This window comes from Falco naumanni, chromosome 4 (genome assembly GCF_017639655.2).
Source record: "Falco naumanni isolate bFalNau1 chromosome 4, bFalNau1.pat, whole genome shotgun sequence".
NCBI lineage: Eukaryota > Metazoa > Chordata > Aves > Falconiformes > Falconidae > Falco > Falco naumanni.
In genome coordinates this window covers 104,253,402-104,273,809 of record NC_054057.1, presented here as the reverse complement: position 1 = coordinate 104,273,809, position 20,408 = coordinate 104,253,402, and the positions used below count along the sequence as shown (strand labels likewise).

The following is a 20,408-nucleotide window of genomic DNA, read 5'->3' as shown; positions in this document are numbered from 1 at the left end:
ACATGAATCATCAAAAAGCCTAAATAAACAGTGAAAATGAACTAAAAGAATGTTACCTAATTCTGTTCCTAGCTATAATATAGTATTTTTGGTAGAATTATCCCATTAGGTGAAGACAGAAAAATAAGTAGTAGAACAAGCATTAAAAATATGGAAAATATCATTTACATAGCTTTTGCAATTCCTTTCACTTAGTTGTTAAGAAAGCTAAAACTTAAGGGAAACAACATTTTGTAGAAGCAAAGTAAACAGATAAACCAGAAATTCAAAGATAGGTAATTCTTCAGGTTACATGAGTTATGGAAACTGTTAAATCATTGTAGATTTTTCTAATGTGAGACACAAAAGCACAAATCATATTTATAAGAAGATTAAGCAGACATAATCTTTAATGCAAGTAACGAACTCTTCCCAGAAATTGCAAATGAAGCCCACCCCTGAGATCACATAAAAACCTAAAGAGAATCCATATGGTTGTATCTTATGACACCATCTTAATCTTGTCTTTTATATATCTTCAACAACAATTTTTACATTTCACTAAACTCAGTTATTTCAAGCAACCTGATTAAAAGGAATAAAGTCTCTGACACACTCTTTCTTTCAACTTTTCATCTCCTGCAGCATAATATATGAATACCTCTGTGAAATACAGATAGTATTGAAAAAAATAGGATTTTTACACACTAATCCCTTTTTCTTCCACTTACTAACTTTGACTTCTTTAGCTGTCATACTCACTGGGCAAGGAGCACTACATGGCTGGCCTGCAACTACATGCATGGCAGTATACGTGTGCTGATTTACCACCTGGCTGCTTCCGAACAGGATGCTCAGTGTCACTTCTTTCAGTCTTGGGGTAGTCACAAATTTTCACTAGCCTTTGAGACATTTGTTTCTTTGTTAAGTGTATATGAAATTGATTCAGTCTTAAATCTCTCTGAGTTGTAGAAAATTAGGCAAAACCTGTTTTCTCTATTGTGCAGTTTAGAGATATGGTTTGGAAGTACTGCAACAAGAAATACATATTTTTTGTAGCATGCTGCCTCGGTAGTTCTGTGTAAGCTGTGATATGATAGCATGCATTCTCAGAAATACTACAAAGAGAAATGCCTAATGTAATACACATCCATACGAAGAATAGTCACAAATAAGTCCTCAGGTGGGTGTTCGTGCTCATGTCAGTTGTACCTGGTCCAGATGGATCTCTTCTAAAGAAAGGAAAAGAAGAAAAGAAAAAAAAATATTCCGCGTTATCAGTGTCTTGTAACTTGTATAAACCTCTATGACACAACACTGAAATGTTTCAGATTGGGTTCTGTTTTCTATTTCTTTTTTTCTTTTTTCTTTTTGTTTGCATAATCTAGGTAAGTTTTTTCACTTGAAAAACTGACATAAAAACATTTCAGGAAGCAATCAGAACACATGTTCATTTCACAGCAAGGTATTCTTTATCTGAAAGTTAATTTATAGGCTGTGGTTAAAGAATTTTCCAGGCATGGACACACAGGAGCTTCTTAAATGAGTCTTTAAATGAGCCTTTAAGGTTTTGATTATAATGGTGTGACATTAAAAAGTGTTAACTAATTGTGATTTCAACCTGTATGAGTAAGAAAATACTGCTTGATTAAAAAAGATCTTTCTATCACCTTAGATGCAATATTATTTTTTTTTTTCAAGTAGTTAATCTCTGACTATTCAGGTATTATTTAATATGCTCACATATATTAAGGATTTAAGTGCAGGTGCTGACCTGTTGTTCACTGTACACTACTCAGTGCAAGTAGACCTTTGCTCCAACTTGTAATTTTGCACACTGTTCTAAAAGAAGTGCAAGTACTGGCAAAACATGGACTGAAAAGTACATGAACTCAACACAACAAGTAGTATTGGAGTGCACGTGATGTAAGATTGCATAGAACACACCGAAACAAAACAGTGACTAAGTCCGATCTTTAAGGACAGCTAAAACCTTGTCCATGAGGACAACTGAAACTATGTGTTTGGTAAAAGTAGAAAAGGAGATACGAAAGTACGTGGAGATCCCCTGCTTTAAATCTCCTACAGAGAAATGAGCAGACTTTGTGTGCTCTTTCATTTCATTTCAGTCCTCACTTACAGGCATTATACACTAGTCTAAGGTGGAGGAAGAAAGGCAAAAGGCCGTTTAGTCTGTTTGTGCTTCTGTTTAATTTTTCTGAATTTCTGAGTGGCCTTTGAGTATCTAACTTGAAACATGTGAACAGTGCTTAATATAGCCTCTGAGTATTGGTTCTCTTCTGAGATTTCTGAAATGACACATACCAAAATTCAGGCACTCTGAACTGCTTCAGGAAAATGCAGGTCATCACCTGTTAAATGAGTGATCTACACAGTTATGTATTTTGAATCTTTGATTAAGAGCATTATACACCATAGTGTATAAATGATATACATGCATACATGTATGTATATAATTTATGAGGCTCTATATGTGAATAGCTCATACTGGCAAATAATCATATTTTGACTGTGTATTGACACTTACACCAAATTAGAAGGACCAGATAGTGAAATGTCCCTTATTACTCAAGGGATGGAGAAATATTTACTTTGATTTGGGAGACTCAGCACTCCCAACACTGGAGCAGACAGCATTTCAGAAAGAGTAACGACCACATTGCTTTAAGTACACCATAATTCTCCCCCCTCCCCCCCCCCCCCCCCCACACACACACACATAGAATTCTGCGTTCTAAAGTATAGATTTCCTAATTAAACTTATGTCAAACATCTTACTTGGTTGCTGAAAAAGCTTTCAGAACTTTAGACAAAAAATAGCTCTGTTCTGAATCAAGAGTTAAACCATGATAGTGTACGTAGTAGTCAGTTAACATCCTCACACAATGTTGGACTTCACTGGAGAAAAAAAAAATCAAATAAAATTCTTGAAACAGAATATTGAATATTGTGACAGTATGAATACTATACTATAAGTATGAATATTGTACTAGGAATATTTGAGATCATAGTATAATCAAATTACAGGCAGGTGCATTCAAATCAGAAAGCTCTAAATTCAGACTACAGAGCATCCTTGTAATCTTGCCAGAATTGGGCCTGTTTGCAATAAACACAGCTCAAAAGTTCTTTGCAGCTTCCATGTTTTCTGCTGGAGCTTAATATTCTAGCTCCACAGAAGCTGTGATCTTGTCAAAAGACTAAAATAGTAGCAAGGCTTCTTTCATGAAAATTCCAAAATGGTCTTTTCTCAGTAAAGAAAAGGAAAGTATATGAACTCTAAGTGATGCATTTAAATAAGGCCTGATGAAACTATAGCACTGAAATTCGTCAGGCCTTTATCATCCTTGCATGATGTGGGCTCCAGTTGCAAGTTTGTGATGTATAAAGATTCTTGACATCTAAGCACTGAAAAGGAGGTGGTGACAGCTCAGATAGCTGTGACCTCTGCTGTTCTCAATCCCCTCATGTTGTAGGAGATGTTTTTAAATTATTAAGAAAGATTTGATCACTAAACCAAGCAATTCTAGTTGTAGTCTGTTGTCTGTGACCTGCCATTTGTAAATAGCATTTTTTTCTGACATCTAGTCACATTCTATAAGGATGAGCATTTCAGACCATATGCAACTACTGTTTTGTTACTGTGGTTCTAATCAATAATGTTTCTCGAAACTGGGCAAACAGGATGAGGCATTGCTAGACAAAGTTGATGCCAGCTCTAACTTCTGAAGTACGCGGAATTTAAAAATGAATTGCAAACAACTTTACTATTAAGAAACACAAGTTTTCTGGAAACAGAGTGTTTAGGACAGGCAGTGCAGTCATTCTTAGCAATACTGAGAACCCAGTTCTTCAGGACTGGCCAAAGATTTTGCAGACTTCTGTTTTCACCAATTATTACTGTTTGAGGCTGCCTCTTATGAAATACTGTTTTTTTGCATTTCTTCTTTGGAGATAAACATGCAGAAAACATGACAGACGTAAAAGATATTACACTCCTTGATGGAGTCTCCCTTAATTTGTTCCGTCTGGTTTATAACTTGAAATTGTGTGTTTTCACAGGATTTTTTACTCAGATCTCTACCTTAGCTGATGTTCAAGAGAATGTCATGGAATATCTCCATGTTCTTAGCCGACCAAAGGTTATTGACCAAGAGCACGATGTAGTATGGACTGAAGCATATATTGACAGCACTGTAAGTCTGCATGATAAAGCATTTAATACAGGCTTACTGCATATAATGAGGAACTGGGAGCAAAACTGTTGTAGAAACACTAGTTGTGCATCTGATTACTGTTGCTGGAATGTGACAATTCAGTGTAAGAATCAGGCTTAATATGTTACAAATAAATAATTCAAGATTGCTGAACTTTAGCAGATATTTATAAATTGTATATTCCATAGAAAATAATGAAAAAACATGATTGAGAGCATAATTTTAAAATTTATGATCTCCAAATGTACATTTTATTAATCAAAAATGGGAACTGAACAGAAATTGATTAGATTGAGTAACTATTTTTTTCCATATGTTTAAAAACATGTCTGTGAATATATCGGTATAAAAGCATAGACTGACAAGGATCAAGATTTTTAATATATAAAGTGGGTCAACATCTAGTGAACAACCGTGAAGAGAAGAATAATGAGAAGATTCTGCCTTTTAAGGTGGATTGATATACAAAATTGTCATAAATGTCCAATATTAATGGAATGAACCTTTGGAGTTGAAGCAGAACTTGCTGTTATGCAGTGACTGAGCACTCACGATACTTCTGTATCATTTGTGGTAAATTGTCAGATTTGCAGATAAAAGTGGTTCATTTTCATGGGTTGGTCTGAAAAAGCTTCTTATCCATTTTATTTTCCTTATTACGTTTCTTTTGATCCAATTAAAATATTTTGGTTTGTATATTATCTATAGAACTAGAATTTGAATCAAATATCTGTCTTTTAGTACAAGTGATGCCAAGTATTCAATATAATGAATAGAAGGTCACAGATGACTAGTGGCAAAGCTGTTTCTTTCTGATTGTTTAAAATTATTACTTTCATGAAAATGGGCCAAGGTAGGAGAATCTCATTAGCTTCACTTTGATAATTTCTTTTTTTTTTTTTTTTTTTTGAGGGGGTGCTGATGATGGCATTGTTTGTTTTGTTTTGAGTCTGTAATGCTTCTACAAGGTTTACTTTTAAATCAATACAAAAATATTCTAGGAAAAAAAGCACCTGGGGAATAGATTTTTGCTTCATTTTCACATTTGATTTAGCTCTTTTCTATTCTTCAGTTGTGGCCATGGGTGCACTAATGTAAAGTAAATACTAAAACTGCAGTTATGAAGGAGAAACAAAAAATTGCTTGAAAATACTGTTTTGGGGAGAATTTACTGATCTTCGTTTGGTTTTTTGTTTTGTTTTGGTTTTTTTTTTAAGAACATATTAATCTAGTCTCCCCTTTGTTCCCTTTCTTTTATTGAAACATAAGGATGAGATGAACAGAAATTACCTGTTATCACTGCCCACTGTCCCTTCAGGGCATCCCATGAAATGGAGAGATGACTAGGAAAACCTAGTTCTTATCCACTTCTTTCTCTTATATGCTTGAAGTAATCAGTGTGTATATGTTGAAGCAAGTTTGTGTATTTGCTAGAGTGACTAGCAGAAAGAGATCTAAGTGGTGTTTTAGTGTAACCCTCCTCTTTGTCCTTTGCTCATGAATCTTGCATTAAAAGTGCTGCAAACAAAATCTTCCTCCTTTCTCAGCACCATGTCCTCCCTTTATCTGCCAAGAAAGTAAAAAGTGCTGTTTCAGAATTTTACACTTCAGTCTGTCTTTCATCTGCTAATCTGTAATATTTAGAAAATTTAGTCTAACTTTCAGTGATTCTCCTGTAGGTTACGGAAAGGCTAAGGAAAATTAATAACTTAATGTTGTGTGAAATACTAAGTGACTACAGCAGGGGTGGGTAAATGCAAGTGAACTTAAGGACACTAGAGGGAGCATAGAGAAGGAAGGCTGAGAAAACAGGAAAATTAAAAAAAAAGATGGAGCTGTTAAATCCTTGAATAAGGGAACTGTTTGAATCCAAACAAAAGCTGGTTTTACTGCAATCAAAATACTTCTAGGTTCTTCTCTTACTTTTCTTACTCTGTTGACTAAGGCTAATTAATGTCATTCTACGCACCTATATATATTTATATACATGCACATGTATATGTATAGACATATGCACTCGTACATACTCACATGCTCACATACATTTTTAAGTGTCTGAAAACTCCACTCAGGACCTAATGATTTGGATACTATAAGAAAATATTTAAAAATATAATACTGTAATCTGCTTAGTTGCAAACTACATTTCTCCTCCCTCCTCTCCCCTTAAAAGAAACCTCATAGGAAAAGGAAAAGGATAAATCAGCGTAGTCACATACAAAACTGGAAATAGCAATGAAGGGAACCTTGTAACAAACCATATGTGCTTCAAAGCTGCCTGTGCACTATTTTCAGGGACAGATTGCCTGGCCATCTCTAGTGTCTTGGCATTGGAAGTGCCATGTAAATAATCCTCTCCATCTTATAACTTGATTTTCACTGACAGTTTGTGATCCCATTCCTCCATGGCTGCTGCTTGGACCTTGCCAGGTCAGAAATAGTAGTGTATTTCCAGACAGCTTAAATGTTCTTACCATCCAGCTGCTTCAGAACAGCCATGGCTAGATTCTCAGGGCTATATATACATGGTTGCAATCAGTGTCACTGTGCCCTAACAGCATGGAGTATACTTCCCCGTTCCCTTCTCACCAAACATCAGAGCTAATTGGCCAGCTGTGCTATTTCTGAGCAAGCAACATTAAGCTGGAGCACACTGGGATCCGGACAGAAAGAAGCTGGACAGGAGTAGTCTTAGGATACAAAATGTTTCCCCTGATGCTCCAGCCTGTTCTCATCCAATATTTGCCTAGGACAAAGTCATCTGTGAAAGCCAGAAGTTAGGTCATTTAAGTGTTTGATACCACTTAGGAATGTTCCCAGAAGAATATTGCTACTAAACGAAGGCATCTAAGCATCTAACTCCTGTTTCTGTTCACCTTTCCTGTAAAAGAATGCCTGCAAAATGTTCATACAGCTGCCTCTTCAGCCTAACTGACACTCTGAGGTGCTTCACTTACTGTTAGAAAAAAGTATGGCATTCACAGAACAGAAATCCCTGGCAACATATCATGTGCAGAAAATGTAATACAGAGGAACCTGTACGTATGTCAGGTCTGTGTTGCCTTTGACACCTCTGGTAGCTGAAAAGGTTACAAAGCAGCCGAGTCAGGGCCTCTCTGGGTAACTCCCTGCTTCACAGGCAGGGGACTGCCACTTTCTTTTCTGCCTTTAGACTTTGTTCTCTCCCCAGTGGTTCCTGACTTTGAAGAGGTAACCAGCTAGCTCCTAGGGTCAGTTTTAGTTACCATCCGTCAGGAAATTATTTGTGTGTTGTGTTTCTTCCATGAAACACAGGATTTCATGATGGAAACATTATTATCAGTGGCTCAAAGCCTCATTTCTTTCAAAACAAAAGGCTTTTTGATGTAGGAGTGATGTAATTTTAAGAGGTGTCACAGACTCTCAGGGAAACTTAATGTTTCTGAAATAATTTTGAACTTACATCCGTGGAGAACAGGGCTGTTTCCCTATTGTACTTGGTGTAGCCATTCCCTTGAGAAATAGTCTTTATGGGCTCATCTTGGGCTAATTCTAAACCCAGATTCACTATAGCTGGAGTGCCAGACCTGTAACAAGCTGGTAGCTTAACCGCTGCCAACACCTTTAAGCTAAAATGTGGGGACTGAAGTATATGTGCCAGCCAGTGTCTAGTCTTCTGATTCAGAGTCCTCTGATCCAAATTCCCTATCGTTCCCTAGGGTTTGTCTCTTTTCCATTTGCATTTCTCTAGTCAGCAGTTTGATATGCACTAGAAGTGAGTAAGCTTTGCTGGATCTGTGTGGTTCTATGGGAAAGGGTGTTCGGGCTGTTAAGTGAGGGGACAGCCAGATGATTCCTCATTGTGGGGTCTAACAGGAGAAGAGATTGTTTTGCTACATGCTCGTGTTCAGCTGTACGGCCTAGGGGTGCTCTAAGGGCCAGCCTGGATGGCTGCAGATGGGACATGTGTACAGTGAGGTCTGGACAGCACTCCAACACACCAGTCTCAACTTTTTTGCCTAAAAAGTAGGTCACACTGGGATCTGATATCACTGCTTCAGCATCGCTAAGGCCTACCAAGTACATAATGCTTCAGAAAATAAAACACCTTATTGGGTGCTTAAAAACAGAGTTGGATTTCTAATTGAAAGTTTCCAAAGGTACTCTTCCCCGAGTAGAAAACAATTTTAAGAGTATAAAAGTATTTCAGGGAGCGAACGATTTTAAAGTGGTCAAATGACTTATTTTAAGCATATGTGCATCTATAGCAACTCAATACAAGTGAATATATTGAGGGGAAAAAGGAAAATTGCCTGGGCATCAGAATATTCAAGTGAAGTAATGCACAGAGGTAGTCTCTTGGGATTACGGGTAATCACCTATAATGCACAAAAGCCTTCAGTTCATTCTTATGGTAACATCTACAATGTGGAGAAACATTACTTTTTGCTGCAGGAAATAAAGAAGAAGAAAAAAAAAAAAAACAGACTGGACTGGCCCCTGAGTTCCCACTGTTTAAAAGCTCATGATTGAGAATTTGTTTATTGGAGCATATAATTTGACCTACTTGGACCTTTGTTGTCTCCTCATGGTGAAATTTGTTTCTCATAAGTGTTACCTGTATAAATTCTCTGGATCTAATGCACCATTGAGTTAGTCTCCTTCAGGCTATTAATTTCAAGCTGTGAGCAGATTCAGGAATACGTTACCATGTTGCCTCTGTTCAGTCTCCAATTGGAGGATTCCTTTGCATAAAAAGAGCAAATTATTATTTCACTTAATATTTTGAGATAACTTTCCAGTGCTTCAGAATTTAAGAGTTCACTTAAGAAAACCAAGTGTTCTGAGTCATTACAGGTCATGATTCATCATAATGTAAACAGTGACTGGTTTTTATTCTTTGTACTTTTCATAGTGTTCAAGTGCTATACGCTGATTCTTCATTTGCAGTATCCCCACCTCCTCATAGACATACATTAAATGGCAGATTTTAGTTCAACTCTACAATTTATATACACAAACACATACATATATCTTCTCTTTTTCTTTTTTTTTTTTTTCAAGCAAAGATTTTTGAAAATATTTTCTGACAAACAGGCTGATACTGTGCTAGTAAGGCAACCTGTCCAAGAACCTTATTTCCCCTTATTGGGGCAATAAATTAAGGTAGCTCCACTGACCTAAAGCCTAGACTAAGTATTTCTGAAATGCTTATAATGGATATTACAATTAAATTATTACATATAAGATCAAACAACTTCAATTTATTCATCTTCATCCTTAAAAAATTAAGTACTATGTAGGCATACTTTTTACTCTGGTTCAGGTTCTTTGCAGAATTTCAGTAGGAAGTATAGGAAACACACTTCTCGGATAGCTGTCACATCAGAATCCAAATAAGTATGGATATTTAGATTCAGGTATACAGTTCTCCATCAAAGGATGAATTCTAAGCTAGCTCCAGAGAAGCAAGGGAAGCTGTATACGTGAAGTCGTGTGTATAATGTGCAGCAATATAACAGAAAGTCCTACAGACTGAAAGCTATTATACTGGCATTTTTTCCATCCAGGAGTTTCTGGTGAGGTATAAAAATGCTGTTTAGTGTTTCTTCCATTCACACAGTTTTCTTTGTGTTCAATGCACAGAAGAGCTTTTATGAAGTAACAAAAATTAAATAGGACCCCTTTTCCACTAGCTTCTATTCCCAGAGTTATCTTCAAATACTTTTTGTAGCACAAGTTAATTGTGCTATTATACTAAGTGGGTGTAATTAGCATTTTTATCACAGTAAAAGGTTCCCTGGGCCTCTATTTCAAAAATCTAACTTCTAGATTGTAGTACTGGTGTGCATTAAAATGCATCAGTGTTCAGAATGCTCATGTACGTCTACAGCAAGTAAATATTGATAATCAATGCAGAACAGAATGTCAGGAGATGTCATTAATCGGCAGCTGTTAAAAGAAAATGTACACACAGGCACTTTTTTTTTTTCTGGTAATGTTTAAAAACTAGAAATCTCTGTTGCTTTTTTCCCAGTCCCCACTTTAGACTTGGTTACAAGTTCTTAAACCTCCCTTTGTGGCCAGCATCTCTTAATCTCTAATAATTTACAACTCTTTATCAGAGAATGTCATCACCACTGACTGACTCTGAGGTTCCCACGAGAATTTCCTTTTCTTGCTTTGACATTTGAGTCAGTTGGGTTAGGGAAGGAAAATCTCATGCATGGATGCCAGACCTTCCATCAGGTAGGTTTGTTTTTAAAATAAGGTTCTTCAAGCTCTACTTCATCTTCTATAAATCTGGAGTGTTTTTTTTGAAGATTCTGATATAGGAGAAAGAGTAGAAGGTAGCCCAGGGAATGCCTTCTTATCAGCTCTTCAGTCTGGATTAATTTTCCTGGAAAAATATAACAGCTCTGACCATTTAATCTTTTTTGAAGCTTCTGTAAGAGCATGATTACAGTTTGAAGTTGTAGACCATCTGGTCTAGAAATCATGGTCTGCTGTATTTGCACTGGGATCTTACAGATCTGGGAGAGTGCTTGAAACATTAACAATGGTGATCAATGCAGCTACTTGCACACACAATAAAAAAAGATTATGGATATATTTATATGTAAGTGCAACATCCCTTTATGCTCATGATTAGCGGGCTGCCTGTGGAAATCTTCATTGACAGTCCAATAAAAAAAACCTTTGAGCCATGACTTTTATGAGTTCTGTGGCCCAGAATTTCCAGTTGCCATAATTAAGTATTCTCATTTTCTCCTAAACAGTTCTAATGTTTGTTTTACTGCTGGATCTAGAATAAATGAATTACCATTAACAACATTAACTGTTTCAAATTCGGTAAGATTTGTGTCAACTGTCAAAACATAATGAGTGCTCAAGATAGTAAATGAATAAATCTCTCAACTGAATAGAATTAATACACTCTCCTTATCTTTCAGATGCAGTTCAAAATAACAATGGATGTTCTCTTTTGTTAGAAAATGCACATCTGATTTACTTATGTGAGGCAGCAGGGCACTAATCAGCACAAGGAATGCCGTGCCACTTCAATTTGAGCTTAGAGCCCTTGCTCACACACCAGTGCAAGAGTTGTTGTGCAGCGTGTACCAATTAAAAAAACAAAACAAAAAACAACACAAATTGAGACCTCTGAAATCAAAATTGGGACATGCAAAGGAAAAAAAAGTCCATAATGACCTAGTGGGAATATGGTTACTTCAAATAAGAATTTGTGCATTGTCCCATGCAAACACAGCACATACAAAAAAGGACATGCATAAGTAGCACCTATGCACATGTATGTATGCATGTGTATGTGTACCTTTCAGCTTTTGAAGTAAACTACTTTGTTTGATAAATTACATGTTTGTTTTACTCCACTGCGAGTGCTGGAACTTAGGCTATTAGGGCAATTTTCAGTGATTGCATTAAGCATTACTACAGAGAGCTAATTGCTAGTTGTCAAAGTCAGTAGAAAAAAATGTTGTAAGGAAATAGCAATGTTTGTTTTAATGAATTAACACTTTTCATGTGTATTGCCGTATATGGTATTTACACCATAAAATGCTATATGCAATACATCAAAAAGATGTTTAAAACATCAAAAACAAAAACAAAAACAAAAGTCCTGCACTTAAAGAGGAACATAAAATTTCCTGCTGGGGATGTGGAACGTGGAATGCCATCTGTATTATATGGCACTGAGAAAACTGATTATGTTTGGACCTCTATTTCATAGCAGATGGGTTCATTAAATTTAATAGCCTCCAGAGCCTTTAGAAACAGTGTTAAAAACATGTGGAACATGCTGAGACACTTCACTTCTCGCCCCACAGTCATTATAACTCTGGCACAGACTATAAATACTACAGTACTTTATTTCCATTGAAACGGATTACTATTATAATTATTTTTCCTAGTGTACATTTACATGAGAAATGCAGAATGCAAATTGTACTTTTTTCAAACTTTGAAATATGCAGATGATTTCTTCAAATGAATTTTACTGTTCTTTGCACTTGGGAGCTTTGATATGAAACTTATTTTTATCTTCTTCCTGCGACATCAGCAAGCAGCTGTAATGCCATAGCAAAGCTAGGTCTTAAGCAGCGCTGCTCCCACTGTGGTGCAAATCAGACAAACTTTATATTAAATCATAGAAGGGAAATCAGAGCAGTGTTACATCTTGGCTTTTAGCTATATATTGATTCTCTTTTCTAGTCTTTTATATGTTAGGGTAACTACAGTTTGACCTTAGTCTCTGTTCATCTTTCGTCACTGGAGCACAGAGAGATTAAATATCTCTTTTTGCTTTAAACAGAGTAAAAAACTCTTTTTGAAATATTCTCAGAATTCAACAGATAAAGGAATATTTTAGTGTTATTTACTTTTTTTTAATATTTTATAATGTTTCAAATGAGGGCAGGAAGTCTTACCATGTTTAAGTTTTTTGACACTCTTCCACCTCTTCATTTACATGTTCTGATGTTTAAACTAAATTACTTTTTTTACAAACTTTGTCATATTTGATCACGATTCTTTTTCAAAAGATAGCCCAGTTTCCCAATAACGTTATCAGCCTGCTCTTGTAAAACGTAATTCTCAGTAATGCTGTTCAGTTTCCATTTCCTTTCCTACAAAATGCTGTGACTGTACACGCTATCTTTTACTGTTTTCTGAGGTCACTCCTGGGTTTAGGTTGTACTGAGCATTTAAATGCAGATTGCCCCCTTCACATCACTGACTTCAACTCCAATTCTGCCACTGACCATTGCTGATATTATCATCAAGACCGGCAAATTGTAATAAACCTCTAAAGTCCTACTACAGTAGATGATGTACGATGACAGGATTAAATAATGATACCTTCATCATATAATTTACATTCAAAGTAATAGGTAAGAATCACAAGTTGCTTAGAAAGGGCAGAGAACGTAAGGACACTTAGACAGTGTAGGTCAATTCAATAAGCAATTATCAGTCTGTGAGATCTCAGGTATGAAGGGCAGTATGTGAAAACATGCACAACTACATGTTCAAGTCCTTCAAATTGTAGTGTCCACTTCTACAGGGTTCTTACACAATTGTTTGTCCAGGCCTTAAGAATCATGGAGTCCTTGCTTGTGTTTGGTTAAACTTAATTTCATGGAAGTATTTGGACAATTCAGTATTTACAGCATTAATAGTGTTTCAAAGTGGTTACATTCACAAAACACATCTGTGATTAAATTTTGGTATTCTGAAAATCAGGTAAGTTTTGAATGTTAAAGGAACATGTTTTGCTGTTTTGAGAGCTGTCAAGCACGATGCTGTTACGTTAGGACTTTGTCATGAATTGTTAAGCTGTTCTTTGCTGCTTTTGCTGTAAACATGGTGTGTCTTCTGACATGATTGCTTTGCACCATATTACTGTTTCTTCTTATATGAAAACTGATTGGATGTATGTGAAAAAGAATCCATAGAATTACAAATGTCTGTAGGTTTCACCTGCTGGATGTTCTCCCACCAGTTACTATATACAAATTAAAGAGAATCGCTTTGCTGTTGAATTTGATTAACAGGCATTTTCATGCCAAAATCACGTTGGTCTCATTTGCAAGCACCTGCATGCTAGAGATAGGGCAGCTTGGGACTATTTCCAGCTATGGTCTGCCAATGACATACAGTGCCTTTAGGTGAAGGGACAGAAAATCCTTTTTATTTCCAGCTTGTTTCACGGGGAATTTTCTGGTTTTGTTGTGACACAGAAATAAAATCAAAAGGCGACAAGTCACTAACTAGAGGGAGAATTTGTTTCTAGATCTCTGTATGTTATGGTGAATCCAACATTTTGGAGAATGGTCTATTCTTAGTGAAAATAACTACTTAAAGACATTCACAGCTGATAACTGTTTGTCTGCCTTTGATCTCATTGCCTCCATTCTGAGTTAAATTGAGTTAATTATAAGGAAATTGTAGCTATTTTGTCAGATAATTACCTTTTTTTTCTCTCTGTTTTTGTCTTTAGTTTTCACATAGATTTTTTAGAGTAAATGATAATGTAGGAGAGCAATGAATTTAGTATAATGTACTAAATCCCATCCTTTGATCTCATATATGTCACTCTGACTTTCTGGAAGAAAGAGGGCAGTGAAGAGGAAATATAATTTATCTGCACTGCTGGAGTAAAAACCTGAAATAATAAGAAAGACTTATTAAATGATTGGTGCCATTTGAGCTTTGCTGCAGTGGCAGAATTCAGTGCAAAAAGGAAAAGAAAAAAAGAGAATAAAAGGAAATAATGTTCTCTTTTGTCTATTGTTCTGCAGATACTGAAGTTGTTATTTATAGCTCTCCTTTTTGTATAATTAGGAGATTTCACATACAGCAATCATGCACACAATACACTATACATATTAAACAAAGTTTATCATAGTCATTGTGATGAATATTTACTTTTAAGTTAGTAATTTCTGGAGAAATTATTCAGAAATACACTTTATTCTACAAGGAATAATAGGATGTTTCCTACCAATGTTCTTGCTGCTTGACAGCAAGGCATTCGACCCTTGCCCACACCATTGTATTTTGTCACATCAGACCTGTCCAAGCAAGCATTTCCCTTAACGATTAGTTGAAAGATGATCTAACTACTCGGTAAATGCATGATCTTCAGCAACATCAGTAGCAGCGGGGAAAAACTTGGAACTCTTATAAGCATTGTCTCTGGAATTCATAAAAGCCATTTCACCTGCACTGATGGCAGATTTTTTTGGAAGGAAAATGTAATCACCCTAAATATTACTTTAAGCTGCCTAGTTCTAGGTAAACCATTAAAATCCCTAAAGACTCAATACTAAGGGCTGACAGAAGCAGCCTACAGGGCCATTCCATTTAAGGACTTTTAAGGATTTTATTTTTGTTTTGTTTTGTTTTAAATTAGTGTTATTTAGTGGCACATAAATACCACAAGACAATATGCGTTAGAAACAGTATACTAAGACCAAGGTACAGTACAACTTACAGAGCTTTCTAATGTCTTTTTATTCTGCTGCAACCAATTACCTCTATATAATAATCAAGAATTTCCAGTATTTTTAGGTTTATTCCAGAAAACTGTCAAAAAAACTACGTAAGTCAGCTATATGCTTGCATTCCATATGGATTACATTTGTTGATTCTTCTTCTTCTTTAATTTACTCTGCAGTAAATCAGTAATATCTCCCTTTATGTACCTGGAGTTACACTGATGTGAAACAGAAGGCAGATTCATTGTATTACATCTCAGTTTAAGGGGCTTGGATTATGCTTCTATTGACTGATGGAACAATCCTAAGATTTTCTTTCTTGGATTAAAGCCTTAAAGCCTCAAAAACTCAGGAGTTACAGTGAACGGCAAGTGGCCTTTATAGGCAAGAAAAGTTTAATTTTTCTTCCCTCCTTCATCTTGTGTTTTTTGTGTTACAATTCAGCTTAAGTAGATGGAGATACAATGAAAGCTGATTTTGCCATAATTGTGGGGGTTGTGTTCACAAAACTTTTGCTGTGTAGCCAGCTCCATGAAAATGGGATTTTAGGTCCAGCATGCCTAAAAATGACCTCAATGTCTGCGGACAGTTCTAGCTGTGAGATAGCTAAAACAATTTTGAGAACTTTTCTGGTGAGTTCTTATAGTATAGGGAATGAAATGGGTGTGAAATTTTCTTGACCTGCTGGATAATGCAATAAGGGGAAAAGAGCAGAAGACAAAGAAATTTGCCTCAGGCCAAAACCACTCAAACTAGATTTCCCAAGCATTGTATTAAATAATGAGAACCTGCATATTTGAAATTAACTAACATCATCTAGAAATGCTCTCAAAGCCATGATATTCTAACAAATCAGCTATTAGCCATCAGGTCAAATTGGCTTTCAGGAAGCCTTGAAATTTCAAGTTGTGCATTGTAGCAATAGAAAGCTTCTTTTGAAATAAAAAAGGTAAGAGAAATGTAGCTCTTTCTACAGAGTAAGTAAATCTTTATAGATCTTGATGAGTTCAACTTGCAGTGTGAAGAGTCTATAAAATGCTCCATGGCTTTTTCGATAAAGTGTAGCTATAATATCTCAGCGTAAAACTAGAATGGTGAAATACATTAGCTACATTCTTGTTAGAAGGCTATGAAGACAAGAGCTAATGAACAAGAAGCAGCATTGATTATGATGTTTTATCATTTATAGTGGTGGCACTAGCCAGATTTGTGGTACCAACCTACCCACAGACTGATATAAAAATATTCTAGAAAAGAGAAGGAACACATTGTTAGATTAGGAGTTTATCCAACTCAGAGATTTTACAGTGCTAAATGATGGAGAAATTTCGAAGGTTTATTTTTTAATATCTCTGTTTTATAGTATAATTTAAAAATAATGCTTGTAACAATTAGAGACTTAAAACTGCCCTCTGATCTTGTACATCTCTGTTAGCTAATAAAATCAGTTGCTTATGCATGTGAACCTGAAACATGTGTTTCTAATTTGGAGACACATGATGGCCACCTTGCTACTAGAGCATAGTATTTTAGCATTTTGGTCACTTATTTCCAAAACACACATTAGATATTTGATTCTTCAATGTTTATACAAAGACTGGACACAATTTTTAATGGCGATCTGTTTTTTGGGTTTAGGTGGTATGCCTTCTTCCCTCACAAAGCAAAGCAATACATTTTCACATATATTGGAGCTCAATTCCTGGGTTTCTGGCTGTAGCTTTTATGTGGTATTTTTGCATGCAATTTGTTCCTTCTTTTTCTTTATGCTTTATCTGAACTTTTGCAGATGTGCCTTAAGATGGATACCTCAGTGTGTTGCCCTTTCAGAGGCAAATTGATAAACAAGAGGAAAGGTGATTCCCTTTGAAAAGCTATTTGAAACTTTTAATTTAGTAGTTGTGCATAAACTGCCTTTCCTGCTGCTTTCTAGTGCCCTTGATCTATTATCGTATCTGTGGATTTCTTCTCAACGAATGAATTTGTGCTAACGCTTTCGTGCCTTCTTTCTTCCTTTAAAATGGATCCCCTGTTGTTTATCAGCTCAAATAATCTTATGACCGTATGGTATGTATCTCATTATGCCCTCCAGCATACTGCTTCATTCAGAGCAGTTCTGGGCCATTGGTTACCGACATAACCTTCAAGGTATTTTGTGCTAGCTAAATATGAAATTTGTTCAAGAAATTTGCTCATTCAGGAGTGATAAATGGGGGGGAAAAAGAATAAAATATAATAATTATTTTGAATGTATTTTTTAGGCAACTAACAAAGCAGATTGTTCCCTCTATAAAAACACTCAATATTTTAATTCTAAAAGATAGTGAGTTTCAAGACTTAGAGGCTTGTACTGGTTCCAGTCTTTGCATCAGACTTATAGAATCAACTAGTTGATTTAAAAACATTTTTGGGAGGACTTGTTCCTAAGCAATTAAGGAAGCGAAAGAGTAAGTCCAGTTTATTACAATCTCCCCTCTCCCAAGCCCAGCTCCATTTTAATTTGCTTTGATATTCCTAGAATCTTTTGCATTACAGATTCATGTTCTTATGAGACCAGCTTAGTTCTCTAGTTATCAAAAGCAGATAGATTACTTTTATTGTGTGTAGCAGTCTTACAGATGAGATTCTCAGTGTTGATTTTTCCTCTATGCTTGATCTTCTGGTCTTGTTCTTGCCTGCTGAATTTCAGTTATTTAAAGTTAATCCATACTGTTCTTATTTTTTCCCATGTGTTTATGCTAAATGTTCCACATTAGTTCTGCAAGTGCCATGCTTTGTCCTGGTATTAGCCAAAGCTTTCATTTTAAGTTAAAGATTCGTTGTTTTTATCATAATGTAAATAAATAAATAAATAAAAAAATAAAAAATCAGCAACTGCAACAAAAAGAAGCTTAAATAAAGATACTGGAAAGCAAAATTGTATTGGATCAAATACTGTAGATTTGTTCTGTCAGTCCACTGATGTCACGAAAGGTTTTATATAGAATACAGATCTTATTATTAACCCCGTGTCCTTGACACGGTATATAAACTTTTTAATAAGTCAGTTTTGCCTTCATACTTGTAAATAGTGTCCCTTGCAAATAAGAAAATGGTTACTTCTACAGGAAACTGCTAGACATCAAGTAATTTACAATCTGTTTCTCCATTGCATGTTTTGTGGTCACAGTCCAAACTGTACTGATCTTGAAATGATGCTGTTTACATGTAATAGAGTAAATGTCAGCAAAAACTGTTTCTTCCTTATTAAATGCACATCCCATGAGGTTAAACTGAATGTCTGGTATGAATTGTGCTTAATAGACACTTTCAAAGCTAGGTCCTGAGAACTTTTCATCATGGCATTTCCTTCACTTCTGTTACGTTGTGAATAATAACTACAGCAAAGGAGAAAGGATTCTCAGATTTCTAAGTTGTACCCCTAAAATGCATGGAGTGATTGTGAGAGCAAGGGAGAGGGACAGAGTGTAAGGGAATGGAAGCAAAGTCTTGCTACACCCTCCACTTCTTCTGGCAGAGCAGTGCTTTGGACACACAGAAGAGATGGTACTCTGAAAAAAGATGGAGAAAAGAGTGGTTTGGGGATAATTCAACTATAAATATTCTTACAGCCATTCTCTTTTTAGAGCATGTTGGATGATTTCAAAATAGACTATAGAAAAGCACATTGAGTTTAGAAATGCAACCCCATTTAATACAGAATAACATGCTCAAAATCACAAATACAATTAGTAAATCTAAGTTTGAGAAGAAATTCTGGCTTGCTTTACACATTCATTAAATCAAATACACTTTCATCCCTCCTCAGAAAGTGGTTATCTTTAGATGTTGGTCTGACATTGATATGTAGAGCAAGTAAGATTTTAATATAGAGCAAGATCAAAAATCCACTGAACTCATTGCAAAATTCTCATTGACCCTTATAGGTATAGGGTAAGGCTCTTTGGTTTTGCTTTGAGGCCAGTGTGGATTTTATTATTGGAGAAAGAAGATGAGTGTCTATCTCCCAAGAGGATTTATGATTAAGAAATTATTTTTATTTCTAGAAGAACTGTCAAAGAATTTGCCCTCTTTCCAGATGTGAGAGTTATGTGAGAATAGATTAAAAAATGAATGAGTATGTATATATGCACCTATCTTCTGGGGTTGATTCTTTTTCTTCCCTCCTTCTTTTCTTCCCCTCCATCCAGAACAACTCTTTACAGTACAAAGACCTTCCTTGATTTTGTGTTTTTGGGTTTGTTTTTTGCTTTGAAATACAGGTATGAGTATTCCTCCCCCTACCCCCCAGCTTTATTTCTCTGGGAAGGTTTCTCATGCTATTATCTATTGCCTTCCTAACAGTCTTTCTAAATGTCTCATTTAATACTGTTAGTAATTATTAAAATGATACTATCTGTTCTTCTAGAGGTGGTACAAATGCTAATAAATACTAAAGAGTATCAAGGGTATATAAGGAGAAAGAGCCCAACCATATAGTTTGATGCCATTTTACATGGATAAGAGCCAGAATCTTACTAGTATGTTGGATATTTTATGTGTATTGTCATATTATGTCTAATGATGGTCAGTTTTAGAAATTTCTTTTCCTTTTGATATTATGAGTAAGAGCAAGGCTGAAAAAAATAATTGTTGTCTAGAATACAGGTGTATTACTTTCAGTTCTCTTGTGTATGTAGACAAAATGGACATTTCATTGTTATTTTATACAATGTGAAACCACATCAATGCTTCTAAAGCTGAATATTACATGGCTAACTGGAATGTAGTATGAGATTGTTTTTACTAGACTTTAGAGTTATGATCAGAAGCTCTTTCTCAGTTTCTGCCTTAGTTCACCGCTGCACCCTGTTCTGGCTTCCCTGGTTATTCTTTTTGCATGTATAAAAGCTTGTTGAAGGGCTATTACTTAAAAGTTCAAGATAAATTTGCTTATAAATCGGAGTTGACAAATTCTGATCCTACAAAAGGGATAAAGAACTGTTATCATTTGGCAATCCATATCTTGTTCTTAATCCACTTACCTACGCCTCTTTGATATCCAGGGATTCCAATAATTTTTCGTCTTTTGAATATAAAAATATGTGATTTAAATGGTGAGCTTTCTAAACTGTTGGTATTGCTTTAGCAAATCAACTAGTGCTAAAAGCAAGCACAGTAAAAGAAATTGCATAGTAAATACTTAAAAATA

General features: G+C 35.6%; 1 protein-coding gene across 5 annotated transcripts in view; it reads left to right on the top strand.

Annotated features, from left to right (window-relative positions):
* CACNA2D3 (calcium voltage-gated channel auxiliary subunit alpha2delta 3) overlaps positions 1-20,408 on the top strand; it is a 468,514-nt gene that overhangs the window by 304,305 nt on the left and 143,801 nt on the right. For all 5 annotated transcript variants that reach the window (XR_005827594.1, XR_005827596.1, XR_005827595.1 and 2 more), the window contains one exon: positions 4,063-4,196. Coding sequence is in view for 2 of the 5 variants with exons in the window: in XM_040592380.1 (XP_040448314.1) it covers positions 4,063-4,196 (134 nt within the window). In the remaining 3 variants the exon portion in view is untranslated. The remainder of the gene's footprint in view (positions 1-4,062; positions 4,197-20,408) is intronic.